General features: G+C 62.2%; 1 protein-coding gene across 2 annotated transcripts in view; it reads left to right on the top strand.

The window, feature by feature from the left end:
• The first annotated feature begins 6,994 nt into the window (after nucleotides 1-6,994).
• Nucleotides 6,995-11,729, top strand: part of ZDHHC8 (zinc finger, DHHC-type containing 8) — a 9,353-nt gene continuing 4,618 nt past the window's right edge. The window contains exons 1-9 of one of the 2 annotated variants that reach the window (XM_011986049.1): nucleotides 6,995-7,110; nucleotides 7,272-7,429; nucleotides 7,514-7,686; nucleotides 7,909-8,011; nucleotides 8,410-8,501; nucleotides 8,668-8,809; nucleotides 9,014-9,134; nucleotides 9,218-9,327; nucleotides 10,576-11,576. In XM_011986049.1, coding sequence (XP_011841439.1) covers nucleotides 7,074-7,110; nucleotides 7,272-7,429; nucleotides 7,514-7,686; nucleotides 7,909-8,011; nucleotides 8,410-8,501; nucleotides 8,668-8,809; nucleotides 9,014-9,134; nucleotides 9,218-9,327; nucleotides 10,576-11,576 — 1,937 coding nt within the window. In that variant the 5' untranslated portion in view covers nucleotides 6,995-7,073. The remainder of the gene's footprint in view (nucleotides 7,111-7,271; nucleotides 7,430-7,513; nucleotides 7,687-7,908; nucleotides 8,012-8,409; nucleotides 8,502-8,667; nucleotides 8,810-9,013; nucleotides 9,135-9,217; nucleotides 9,328-10,575; nucleotides 11,577-11,729) is intronic. The other variant, XM_011986050.1, reaches the window with a different exon arrangement.

Here is an 11,729-nt window from a genome sequence, read left to right on the forward strand (position 1 = left end):
CCCCGCGCCGGGGCCGGGGTAGCTGAAGCCGTGTGCGGGCATCCCGGGCACCGGGGTGAGTCCGTTGTGTGGGGACACCAGTGCGGGCTGGGCACCTCGGGACTGTCCAGGCAGGCCCTGTCCGGGAGTGCTGGGCCCGGGCAGGGGAGGAGGCCGGGCTGCTCTGGGTGTGGCTGCAGCCCTTCCCTCCCCATGGGGCTCCCGAGGGGACGTGGGCCACCCAGAGCCATGAGCCCTCCCTGCAGGTGGCTGTGGGTGCCTCTCGGGTCTCCTCCTGGCTGCCCGCCCCAGGCCAGAGTCAAGTTGTCCCCACGTAGGTGTGGCCTGGCCTGGTTGCCACATGCCTGCCCCACAGCCACTGGTGACCCGAGCCTGGCCCTTGGCCTCCCTCTCAGGAAGACCCAGTGGTCATCACAGTTGGAGGACCCAGGTCAGGCCACACCCAGGGCTCGATGTTAGCACAGCACCTCTGTGGTTAGCCATGGTGCACACCAGGACCCTTGAGGTCCTGTTTCTGGGAGTGAGAGCCCGCGCCTGCCGGACACTGGGCCCCTCCAGCCTCAACTTCTTCACCCAAGATACAGGCTGGCTTAGGACCAGAGAGGCATGTGGACAGCACAGCCTCTCTCTGTGGCTGTGGGGTCACCACAGGGCTTCTTCAGGCACACGGAGGGTTGGGGGCTCCAGGCTTCGGTTGCACAGATCTTCAACCACCCACCCCCCTTCCACCAATCTGGGGTTGAGACATAGCCCAGGTGACATGAACGATGGTGACCTATTCCAAGGTGGGGCCACCCCTGAGCATGTGAGCCTGGAGAGGGGCAGGTAGGGGCTGCCTGACACTCGTCACCTTTGCAAGAATTTGGGGAGTCGCCGCATGCATGGCGAAGCTGAATCGGGTGCCCGTGGAGGCGAGAGAGTTACCTGCAGGCTGGGGCTGGGTGGGCACCGCAGGCTGCCAAGAGCATGTTTAAAAAAGGCCTGTGTGGACGGGCTTATTTCTGGCTCGGGCAAGCCAGCGTGTTCTTGTCACTCAGACAGTGCTGGTGTGGGGCAGAGAGAGGTGGGTGGTGGGCAGCCGGGGGAGCCTGGCCTGGGTGAACACATCCCACCAAGGCTTCTGGAGGGGTGGGCCCAGCTCAGTGCTGGTCCCCAGGGTCTCTGTCAGTGTGGGGGTCTGGCTTGGTTCCTTACTCCCTCCATGCAATTCAGTGTCCTTTCTCATGACTTTAAAAGTAATGTGTGGGCCAGGCACAGTGGCTCATGCCTGTAATCCCAGCACTTTGGGAGGCCGAGGCGGGCAGATCACCTGAGGTCAGGAGTTTGAGACCAGCCTGGCCAACATGGCGAAACCCCATCTCTACTAAAAGTACAAAAACTAGCCAGGTGTGGTGGCGGGCACCTGTAATCCCAGCTACACAGGAGGCTGAGGCAGGAAAATCGCTTGAACCCAGGAGGCGGAGGTTGCAGTGAGCCAAAATCGCACCACTGCACTCCAGTCTGGGTGACAGAGCAAGACTCTGTCTTGAAAAAAAAAAAAAAAAAGTAATGTATGTTCTTTTTGGGGAACTTGTGAAATACAGAAAAAAAATATGCTAAGAAATTAAAATCAACCCTGCACACCCCCCAAATCCCATCCTCCTTGGACGGCTCCTCTGTTCCTGGCACCGCATCTGCAGCCGGCTGTGGTGGCTGCGGCTACTGGTTCCCTTGCGCGTGATGGATGTCAGAGGGCCCTTTCTGTGACACTGCCTGTGAACCTGACCCAGCCCCAGGCATGGAGTGCTTGGGTGGCTCCCACTCTGCTGAGCACCAGTTTCTCCTCCTCTGTTCTGGGGTTCTGTTTCAGCGACACCAGCAGTCTTGAGGTATGGGGTTCCTTCTTGGGGCAGTGCGGGCCGTGCCTGCACCCAACCCTACGCCTGGCCTGTGCTGACCTCTGACGGCCCTGCACATGGGAGAAGGTGCCATGTGTCCCTGTAGAAGGATGGTGGCCCGGGTGCTCACCTGGGTTTGCTGTGCAGTGGCCACCTAGCAAGGCTAAGAAGCCCTGCTTGCCCCTTCAGGACAGGGCTGCCCTGAGGCCACACCCCTGGGCTGAATGGCTGTCAGTGATCCTGGCCTCTTCCCCGACCCGCCCCAACTCTGCTGAGCTCCTCCAAGACTGCTCAGTTCCTGAGAAAGGGTTCTGTTGGGTCGGCTGGCCCATTGATGACATCCATGGCAGCTGTGCTGATTCTGAGTAGGCAGGCGGCCCCTTTCTTGAGGCAGGCCACTTGTCCACCCGTTGCCCAACCTCCTGCCCTCTATCTGGTCCAGGTACGCAGGAAGGAGAGCAGGTTGCTCCTGTGCCCCCTATCCCTGCCCTCAGGGCCTATACAGGGTTCCCGACTTCACTCGGACGTTACCAGACAGTGAGTGGCCCCAGCCCCGTCTCTGCACTTAGTAAACATGAGTTGCTGCCAGTGGGGCGGCTTCACCCATGCGCCAGGTAGGCAGGAGTTCTGGGTGTCATGTGGTGTGGGGAGCTGGAGGCCTGAGAACCAGGGACTCCTCCGTCAGCCAGATCGCCAAGGGTCTTGGGACCAGCAGGACATTCACACATCTCTCTAGGAGGGTCTGGGCATGGAAGCATGCCCGGTTGTGAGGGGTACCCTCTCAGGATGGGGCACATACAGCAGGGCAGCTTGTCAGAGGCCCTCTTCCTTCAGGAAACCTTCCCAGGATTTTGTTGTTGTTATTTGTTTGTTTGAGACAGGGTCTCACTCTGTCGCCCAGGCTGGAGTACAGTGGTGCTACCTCGGCTCACTGCAGTCTCGACCTCCTGGGCTCAAGTGATCCTCCCACTCCAGCCTCCTGAGTAGCTGGGATGACAGGTGGGCACCCTCACCCTCGGCTAATTTATTTTTTTGTGTGTGTTTTTTTAAATAGAGATGAGGTCTCGCTATGTTGCCCAGGCTGTTCTCCTGAGCTCAGGTGATCTGCCAGCCTTAGCCTCCCAAAGTGCTGGGACTACAGGTGTGATCACTGCTCCCGGCCCCTTCCTATGTTTCTGGGTGTTTTGTGTCCCGCTGGGCTGCAGAAGCCCTTTACACCGTGGCATAATGCTAGGCTGGGTCAGCTGCTGGCAGAGGGTTCGAAGACTCTTAGGCCAGGCTCCCGACCCTGCCCTGACTTCACTCCAGAGCCACATTGCAGAATGACAGGGACCCTGTGAATGTCCAAGGTCTGGGGCTGCCTGGCAGGCTGCCAATGCCTGGGGCTGAGCCAGGCTGGCTTATCTCTCTCTGGGGCATCTGGGATGGTGTGGCTGGTCCCTAGATCGTCCTGAGCCCTCTCCTTGCCTGGAGGCCCAGTTCAGGACAGCAGTCAGAACAGGCCCTGGGCCAGACTAGCCTTGGGGGGCCAAGAGGGACTGAACTGCTGACTGGGACCTCATGAGTCTGGGGAGCCTAGGGGTGAAAACTCAGTGTGAGCCCCCCTGCTGGGATCTACCGAATGTGGCCTGGGGTATTCCTGGCCCCTAAGCCTCAGTTTCCCCATCTGTCCAGGTGTCTGTAGGGACTGGACAGGTAGGTGCAGGTACTTTGAGGTCCAAAGGCCCAGCCTGACAAGGGCACAGCGGCTTTTGTCCCGCCGGTCCCGGGCGCCCCACGGGCGAGTGCCACTCATACACAAACAGTGCTAATGAAGAACCTGATTTAAATGAAAACGTCTGAGTTAAAATTTTCCATTCCACATTTAGCTGTGGCGGACATTCTGCCCCTAAGCCACCCCCCCTTGCTGGGCGGTGTCTCCCTGCCAGCCCAGGCGGGACTTGGGGCCTCAGCCCGGGTGGGGCCTATGGTGGTGGTGCATGTCCCAGCCTGTGGCCCTGGATGAGGGATTGGAACTTCGGGGCTGGGCCCCCCGGACCTGCCCTCCGCCCATTGCTTGGCTGGAGCCAGCCAGGAGGGGCTCAGAAGGACATGGCGGGCCAGACACTCCACCCCCAGCCCAGGCCCAGAGCCTGTCTCTGCCTGGCCCTCCGGCAGGCAAGCCTGGTGTGCACCATCAGGTCTGGGTGGGAGTGGAGCCTCCCCGAACCAGGACCCAGACTACTGGCTGCTGGGCCCTGCCCATAGGGAATGTGTGTCTTCGAGTGTCCCTGAGCATCCACACATGGCTTCCCCTGTCTCCATGTGTCCTCATGCATCCTTGCATGTCCTCCTATGTCCTCCCGTGTTCTTGCACATCCCTGAGAGTGCTTGTGTGTCCCCACAATTGCCCTATCCACAGAGGAGCAAAAGGAAGCCCAGAGAGTGGGAGGGCCATGTCTGAGGCCAGAGTGAGGGGCAGCTGAGCCGAGGCTGGATAAGGCTGGATGCGGTGTGAGGAGGCGTGTGTCTGTGCACGCCTGTGTTCACGTGTGCACACACATCGGTCTTGGCTGAGTGATGTGCAGGCATGTCTGCATTCTTACATATGCGCCAGCATGTGCATGTGTGCATGTCTGCATGCAAGTGTTCATGCATGTGTGTGTCTTGCATGCAGATATGATTCATGTATGCATGTGTGCCTTCTGTGCACCAGAGCAGGTTGTCTGTGTGTTTATGTGTGTACATGCCGGTGTATTTGTGTGTGTGCACCCGCCTCATGCACATGTGCCCAGGAGCATGTTTGTGCATATGTCCATATCTTCACACATGTGTCTGTACGTGCCTGCACGTGCTCCTCATCTTCCCCACTGAGCCCTGAGAGCTCTGGGCCCTGGTGGGTTGGCCCGTGAGCTGGTCCCTGTTAGGCAGGATCCCACCTTGGGGATTACAGAGAGGACAGTTGCCTCACCCTGAAGGACTGGAGAGGTGGGCAGCAGCTCAGGTCCCAGTCAGAGAACCCACGACAAGCCTCCCCAACCCCTGGCTTAGTGCCCATAAGGGCCCTCACAGGCACGTAGGCTGGTGGTACCCGCACTGGGCGGGGGGACCCGGTCACACTGCAGACTTCCCAGAGTGGCCTTGTGGCTGTGAGGCTGCTGTCTGGCCCGCCTGGCATGGGAGAGTCCAGGCTCAGGGAGGACACAGCAGTACCGCCTGCTTGGGCTGTCAGGGAGCTCAAGTCAGCATGGGGTTCAGGCCCCACCTGCCTGATGGGCAAACGCACTCCCGAGGCCCCAGTTAGGGCCAGGAGGCAGCCTGGCAGCCAGCGCAGGTGCAGAGGGGCCCCGAGGCTTCCATCCTCAGGTCAGCAATGGGAGGATAGAGGCTGCCTCCCTCCTCGCAGCCCAAGGGTTGACCAATGGCACTTGCCCCATCCCGTCCCAGAGCAGGCCGGCCCCACAGGCACCATGAGAGCCTGTGTTTGATTTAATGCTCTGCTGTCAACATCTTAAAATTTTCTGTAATTTTAAAATAAGGGGCCCACAGTTTCATTTTGCACAGATTACGTAGCCAGCCTTCCCCAGAAGGCAAGGTGGGGAGCACAGGCCCTGCCTCTCCCTGGAGGGCCGCTCACCTGCCTGTGCCCACCTTGCTGGGCTGACCATGCCTTAGGGACCTGTGGTCCTTGCTGAATGGCGTTGCATTGGAGGCCAGGCACGTTTGAGTGCTGCCTGTGTGCCAGGCAGGGCTGGGGAGGGTGGAAGGAAGCCTGGGGGCTGGGCCACTGGGCAGGGACAGGGAGAGCCCTCCCAGCAGAGGGAGCTGTGGCCGCAGCTGTGTCCTCACCCTGGGGTCTACGCCACGGGCTGGGCCCTGGACAAGAGGAAGGGTAACTTGGGCTCCCGGCCCTGCCGAGGATGGCTGTCGTGGGAAGCAGAGTCTTTAAATAGCCTCTTGCTTTCCACTAAAAATAGTGAAGCTCTGCTGCCGTGGAGGTGGTTGCCGGGGCGGCGGGGCTGGCTGCTGGCCAGGCGGGTGTGGGTGCAGCAGCGTGGCCACGTGCGCTGGGGTGGTAAGCAGCGCGTGGGCCCCGTCCACTGCTAGTGGCCACGGAGGTCAGGGCTGCTGTGGGGGATCCCCACTAGTCCCCCAACTATGCAGAGGGCCTGGGTACAGGGAGGGACGCAAAATCCTGTGTTCCTGTCCCTGCTGCTTGTCACAGCAGCCGTCTCAGGATGTGCAGGGGAGAGACGAGGAGCCTGAGGCCAGAGGGGCTTTCTGAAGCTGAGTGGGTGGATTTAGGAACCTGCTGCAGGCCGTGTGGCCCGAGGACTGGCAGGTCTCCTCAGAGGGGACTCAGGCCAGGCCCCTTGCGGGCTGAGGAAGGCACCTTTCAGGAAGACGTGAGGGCACACCTTACAGGGAAGCTGCGGAGGGCAGCCTGGAGTCCTGGAAAGCTTCCCGGAAGAGGGGGTGGCCTTGGAGCCAAGTGCTGAGGGCTGGGAAGATGGGAAGTGGTGGGGGACATTGTGCATTTCTAGAGTCCCTAAGTGTTCTACTTTGTCATCTGGGGAGGGAGGTGACAAACTCAAAAGAAGGGGCTGTCTGGATGGGACTGTGCCTGTCTGGGAAGAGTCGGGGCATCCCATGCATTTACTGACCAAGGATTGAGGCTCCCCACACCCCAGAGTCTCCCTGGTGAGAGGTCCCACTGTGCCAGGGATGGGCCTGGATGAGGCATCGTGGGCGCATTTTCCATCTGCGGCTCCCACCTCCAGCCTGTGCACTGTCCCCCCCAGCCCCCGGCCCCCCGCCCTGGTAGTGGAGCCCAGGGACATCACTGGAATGGTGTGACCTTAGGCCTGTGGGCCTGTCTGAGATGGCTGCCTTGAGGGGTTGCCAGGTCAGGGCACGGGTAGCCCACATGCTGTACTGATACGCACAGCCTCTGGCGGTTACTCGAAGGAGCCATGTGGCTGAGGTTTCTTGGCAGGGCTGTGGCAGCCTCCCCACTGCCTTTGAGCTCTGAGGGTGACCTTGCAGGCCCAGTCTGCTGCACCACATAGCTCTGCCCCTGCATCCCCTCTGCACCCCCAGACTCCACTCTCTGCCCCCACTGTCTACTGCAGGTGCCCATGGTTGACACGAGCTGTGTCCCCAGCTGTTCCCGTCTACAATGGCATCATCTTCCTCTTTGTCCTCGCCAACTTCAGCATGGCCACCTTCATGGACCCTGGTGTTTTCCCCCGAGGTAGGGCCCTGTGCTGGGCAGCTCATCTCACTTTCACTGGAGTGTGAGCAGCTAACTCGAGACAGCCTCAGGGGTTCCTGGTGGGTGGGCTGGACTTGGGGGAGGGATTCACCTGCCAGGAAAGTCAACTTCGTGCTCCCTGCCTGGCTCCTGGTCTGCAGCGGATGAGGATGAGGACAAGGAGGACGACTTCCGGGCCCCACTGTACAAGAACGTGGATGTGCGAGGTATCCAGGTCCGCATGAAGTGGTGCGCCACGTGCCACTTCTACCGCCCGCCGCGCTGCTCCCACTGCAGCGTCTGTGACAACTGTGTAGAGGTGACCGCCCTGCTGCCCTGCGCTCCCCCAGCCCTGTGCCACATCCCTGCCTGCCACGTGCCCTGACGCACTGCTCCCGCCCAGGACTTTGACCACCACTGCCCCTGGGTCAACAATTGCATCGGGCGTCGAAACTATCGCTACTTCTTCCTGTTCCTGCTGTCACTCAGCGCACACATGGTGGGCGTCGTGGCCTTCGGCCTGGTCTACGTGCTGAACCACGCTGAGGGGCTGGGAGCCGCACACACCACCATCACGTATCCTTGGTTCCTGTGGGCCTCATTGCAGAGGCGATGTGGACCGGGGACACGTTCACTGGGGAGATGGAGCCTCAGAAGGCTTGGTTGCTGCCCAGGGGTCCCCAGCGGGCAGGTGGCCGTCCCTAGGTTGGGAGGGGGTTTGTCCACAGGCACCTGCTCCGTGCTGCTGCGATGGGGTCTGTGGTATCCTGGCCTGCGCCGTTCGCCTTAACGGGCTAGCATGGCTGTCATGTGTGTGGCCGGCCTCTTCTTCATCCCTGTCATTGGCCTCACTGGCTTCCATGTGGTGCTGGTCACTCGGGGGCGCACCACCAACGAGCAGGTGCAGACCCCACGGGGGATGGGCAGCCCCAAAGGGCAGAGAGAGTTGGGCCTGCATGGGGACAGGGTGGGGCCTGGGGCACCCTTGTCTGAGGTAGCTTGTGCAGCTGTGTTGAGACGAGGCTCCAACTCTGAGACCCCCATGTGGGGCCACGCCTGCCCCATCCCTTGTGCACATCCTACCTGTGGACAGTGTAGCCACCGGTGACCCAGAAATCCCACAGCTCCCTGCAAGGACAGGCTGGGTAACCTATATGAGGGGCAGCCCTGGGCTACCCCGCCCAAGCCACTTCCCATGAGTACCAGCTTCTAAGGAACCCCAGCTCCCCTGCCCAGCCCCCTGCCCACCCTGGCCTGGACCTTGGGAGGCCAGGCTGGCTGAGGGTCCTGCATCCACAGGTGACTGGGAAGTTCCGCGGGGGTGTGAACCCTTTCACCCGAGGCTGCTGTGGGAATGTGGAGCACGTGCTGTGCAGCCCCCTGGCGCCCCGGTGAGGCCCGGCCTGGGCAGGGTGGTGGGGGCCCTCTGCTGGGTGTGGGGCGGGCAGCCTTAGACCCTCAGCTTGGTCCGTTTTGGCTCTTGCCAGGTGTGGCCAGCCCTGCCCTTGTGTGTTTGTGGCAGGTGGGCTGGCTACTGACCCCTGTGCCCTGGTGCAGGTACGTGGTGGAGCCGCCCCGGCTGCCGCTTGCGGTGAGTTTGAAGCCGCCTTTCCTTAGACCTGAACTCCTGGACCGAGCTGCACCGCTCAAGGTCAAGCTTAGTGACAACGGGCTGAAGGCTGGCCTGGGCCGTAGCAAGGTGGGGGCCTGGGCTTGGGGATGGGCTGGCAGTCAGGCCCGTGGATGGGGAAACAGGCAGGTTGGTGGGGGCCTACAAGAGGTGGATGGGGCAGGTGGAGCTGTAGACGGATTCTGGGGAGGGGACCAGGTCCCAGGCTAAATCCCTAGTGAAGCCCTGCCCCTCATCCAAGCCCCACACACCACTGACCCCACCCCCTCCCAGTCCAAGGGCAGCCTGGACCGGCTGGATGAGAAGCCGCTGGACTTGGGGCCGCCACTGCCCCCCAAGATAGAGGCTGGCACGTTCAGCAGTGACCTGCAGACCCCGCGCCCAGGCAGTGCTGGTGAGGTTGGGGCAGCCACACCTAGGGAGGGACGTGGGTTGACTCCCATCTGACCTCAGTCTGACAGTGGTCTGCATCCCCAGAGAGTGCCCTGTCGGTGCAGAGGACCAGCCCCCCGACGCCTGCCATGTACAAGTTTAGGCCGGCCTTCCCCACGGGTCCCAAGGCGCCCTTCTGTGGACCAGGCGAGCAGGTAAGGAGGCCTAGCCTGTCCCCTGGCAGGCCTTGTCCCCCAGGCCCGCCTCCAGGAGCTCTCCCCACAGCCTTCACCCCATGGAGGCCCCACCTTCAGAGCCCGGCCTCTCCAGTGGAGGCCACATTCCCTGAGACCATGTCCCTCAGGGCTCTGCCTGGGTCACCAAGGACCTTGTGTGACTGGTAGGACCCTGCCTGTGTGTACCCAGAACTGGGACCCACGGAGGGAGCAGGGTGTCCTGGAAGGGACTGGCGTGGGCCGTCCAGGCTTAACGTCTGTCCCTTGACTGGCACTGCCCTAGACCAGGTGGGCGGCTGCCCCCAGGAGCACTGTGTACCAGGATGCCTGGAATTCCACCATTAGTCACTCTGTAAGGCCCACGGGAAGACTTCGGAAGAATTTGAGACGTGCTTGAGAAAGCACATTTCTCTTCCCTGAGTTGCATGAGTGCTCTGTGGTCACTGGAGTAGTAGGCAGTGTGGGGCGGTCTGTGCAGTGAACCAGAACACCCAACAGTCCCACAGTGTCATCCTTCTTTCTGTTCTTTCTGGGCCACCCCAAAAGGCACCCTGTGGCTGGGCCCCGTGCACCTAGATGAGCCCCATCCCCGGGGACCTCTTCCCTCAGGATTGATGTCCTTCCTGGAGAGAGTCACTGGGTGGAGCAGTGAGTCTGGGCCTCGTTGGCCAAGGGTCTGAGTCTGCAGGCATGTAGGGGCTGTGCCTCGAAGGAGGAGGCAGCCCTGCTTGGAGATGAGGGCTCCGAATACGTCATCTTCCTGGGACTCCTGAGTCCAGTGGGGGATTGGGTCTGGTTGGCCCAGTGCATTGATCCCACATTTGCCCTGATCCCCATCTGGCTTTGTGGTTCCTGAGGCTCTTGTCCCAAGCCCAAGCCCATGCCCATGTGCCCGTCACAGAGGCTAGACGAGGCCCCTCCTCCCTGTGGCTGCCCTGAGTGGTGGGCCCCTGGGGCTGTGTGGCTCCAAGGGCAGAGCCCCAGGTGTCTGCAACAGCCAGCTGTGGCCTCCCTCCCACTGCAGAGCCCCTGCCCCTCAGTCATGGATGTTCAGGGACAGGGCCTTGGGTGCTCAGGGACAGGACCATAGGTCACTGTGTGACTCTTACGGCTCCTTGAGGCCCAGTTCCTGAGGCCACGGTGCCAGGTGTGGCCCCCGTGGGTGCTGACTGGCGGCTGCAGGTAGGGTGGCAGGCGGGCAGTGGTGAGAATGCCTTCTCCCAACAGGTTCCAGGCCCTGATTCCCTGACCCTGGGGGATGACAGCATCCGTAGCCTGGACTTTGTGTCCGAGCCGAGCCTGGACCTCCCTGACTATGGACCCGGGGGCCTGCACGCAGCCTACCCGCCATCCCCCCCGCTCAGCGCCTCTGATGCCTTCTCGGGCGCTTTGCGTTCCCTGAGCCTCAAGGCCTCGAGCCGGCGGGGCGGGGACCATGTGGCCCTGCAGCCCCTCCGCTCTGAGGGTGGGCCCCCCACGCCCCACCGTAGCATCTTTGCCCCCCATGCACTGCCCAACCGCAACGGCAGCCTGTCCTACGACAGCCTGCTCAACCCTGGCTCACCTGGTGGCCACGCCTGCCCCGCCCATCCAGCAGTTGGCGTGGCCGGATACCACTCACCCTACCTGCACCCTGGGGCGACGGGCGACCCGCCACGGCCCCTGCCCCGCAGCTTCAGCCCCGTGCTGGGCCCCAGGCCCCGGGAGCCCTCACCTGTGCGCTACGACAACCTGTCCAGGACCATCATGGCATCCATCCAGGAGCGCAAGGACAGGGAGGAGCGTGAGCGCCTGCTGCGCTCCCAGGCCGACTCTCTCTTCGGCGACTCAGGCGTCTATGACGCACCCAGCTCCTACAGTCTGCAGCAGGCCAGTGTGCTGTCCGAGGGCCCCCGAGGTTCCACGCTGCGCTACGGCTCCAGAGATGACCTCGTGGCCGGGCCCGGCTTTGGCGGCGCCCGAAACCCTGCCCTGCAGACATCACTGTCCTCGCTGTCCAGCTCCGTGAGCCGTGCACCGCGGACGTCGTCCTCCTCCCTGCAGGCTGATCAGGCCAGCAGCAACGCCCCGGGGCCCCGGCCCAGCAGTGGCTCACTTAGGTCGCCTGCACGCCAGGGCCTGCCCTCCCCGCCCGGCACTCCCCATTCACCGTCCTACGCAGGCCCCAAAGCTGTCGCCTTCATCCACACGGACCTCCCAGAGCCACCGCCCTCGCTGGCCGTGCAGAGGTGGGTGCCGGGAGGTGCGGGTGGGCTTCCTGGCACAGGGCAGCTGTCCAGCCATCTGCAGGGCCCCTCTTGGCTGGGCACTCATAGGTCATCCCAGGGGCCTGAGTTTTTCTCTGGGGTCGGGACAGGGAGGATGCGCCTCGCCCTGCCTTG

Source organism: Mandrillus leucophaeus, unplaced genomic scaffold (assembly GCF_000951045.1).
Source record: "Mandrillus leucophaeus isolate KB7577 unplaced genomic scaffold, Mleu.le_1.0 Scaffold291, whole genome shotgun sequence".
Classification (NCBI taxonomy): Eukaryota; Metazoa; Chordata; class Mammalia; order Primates; family Cercopithecidae; genus Mandrillus; species Mandrillus leucophaeus.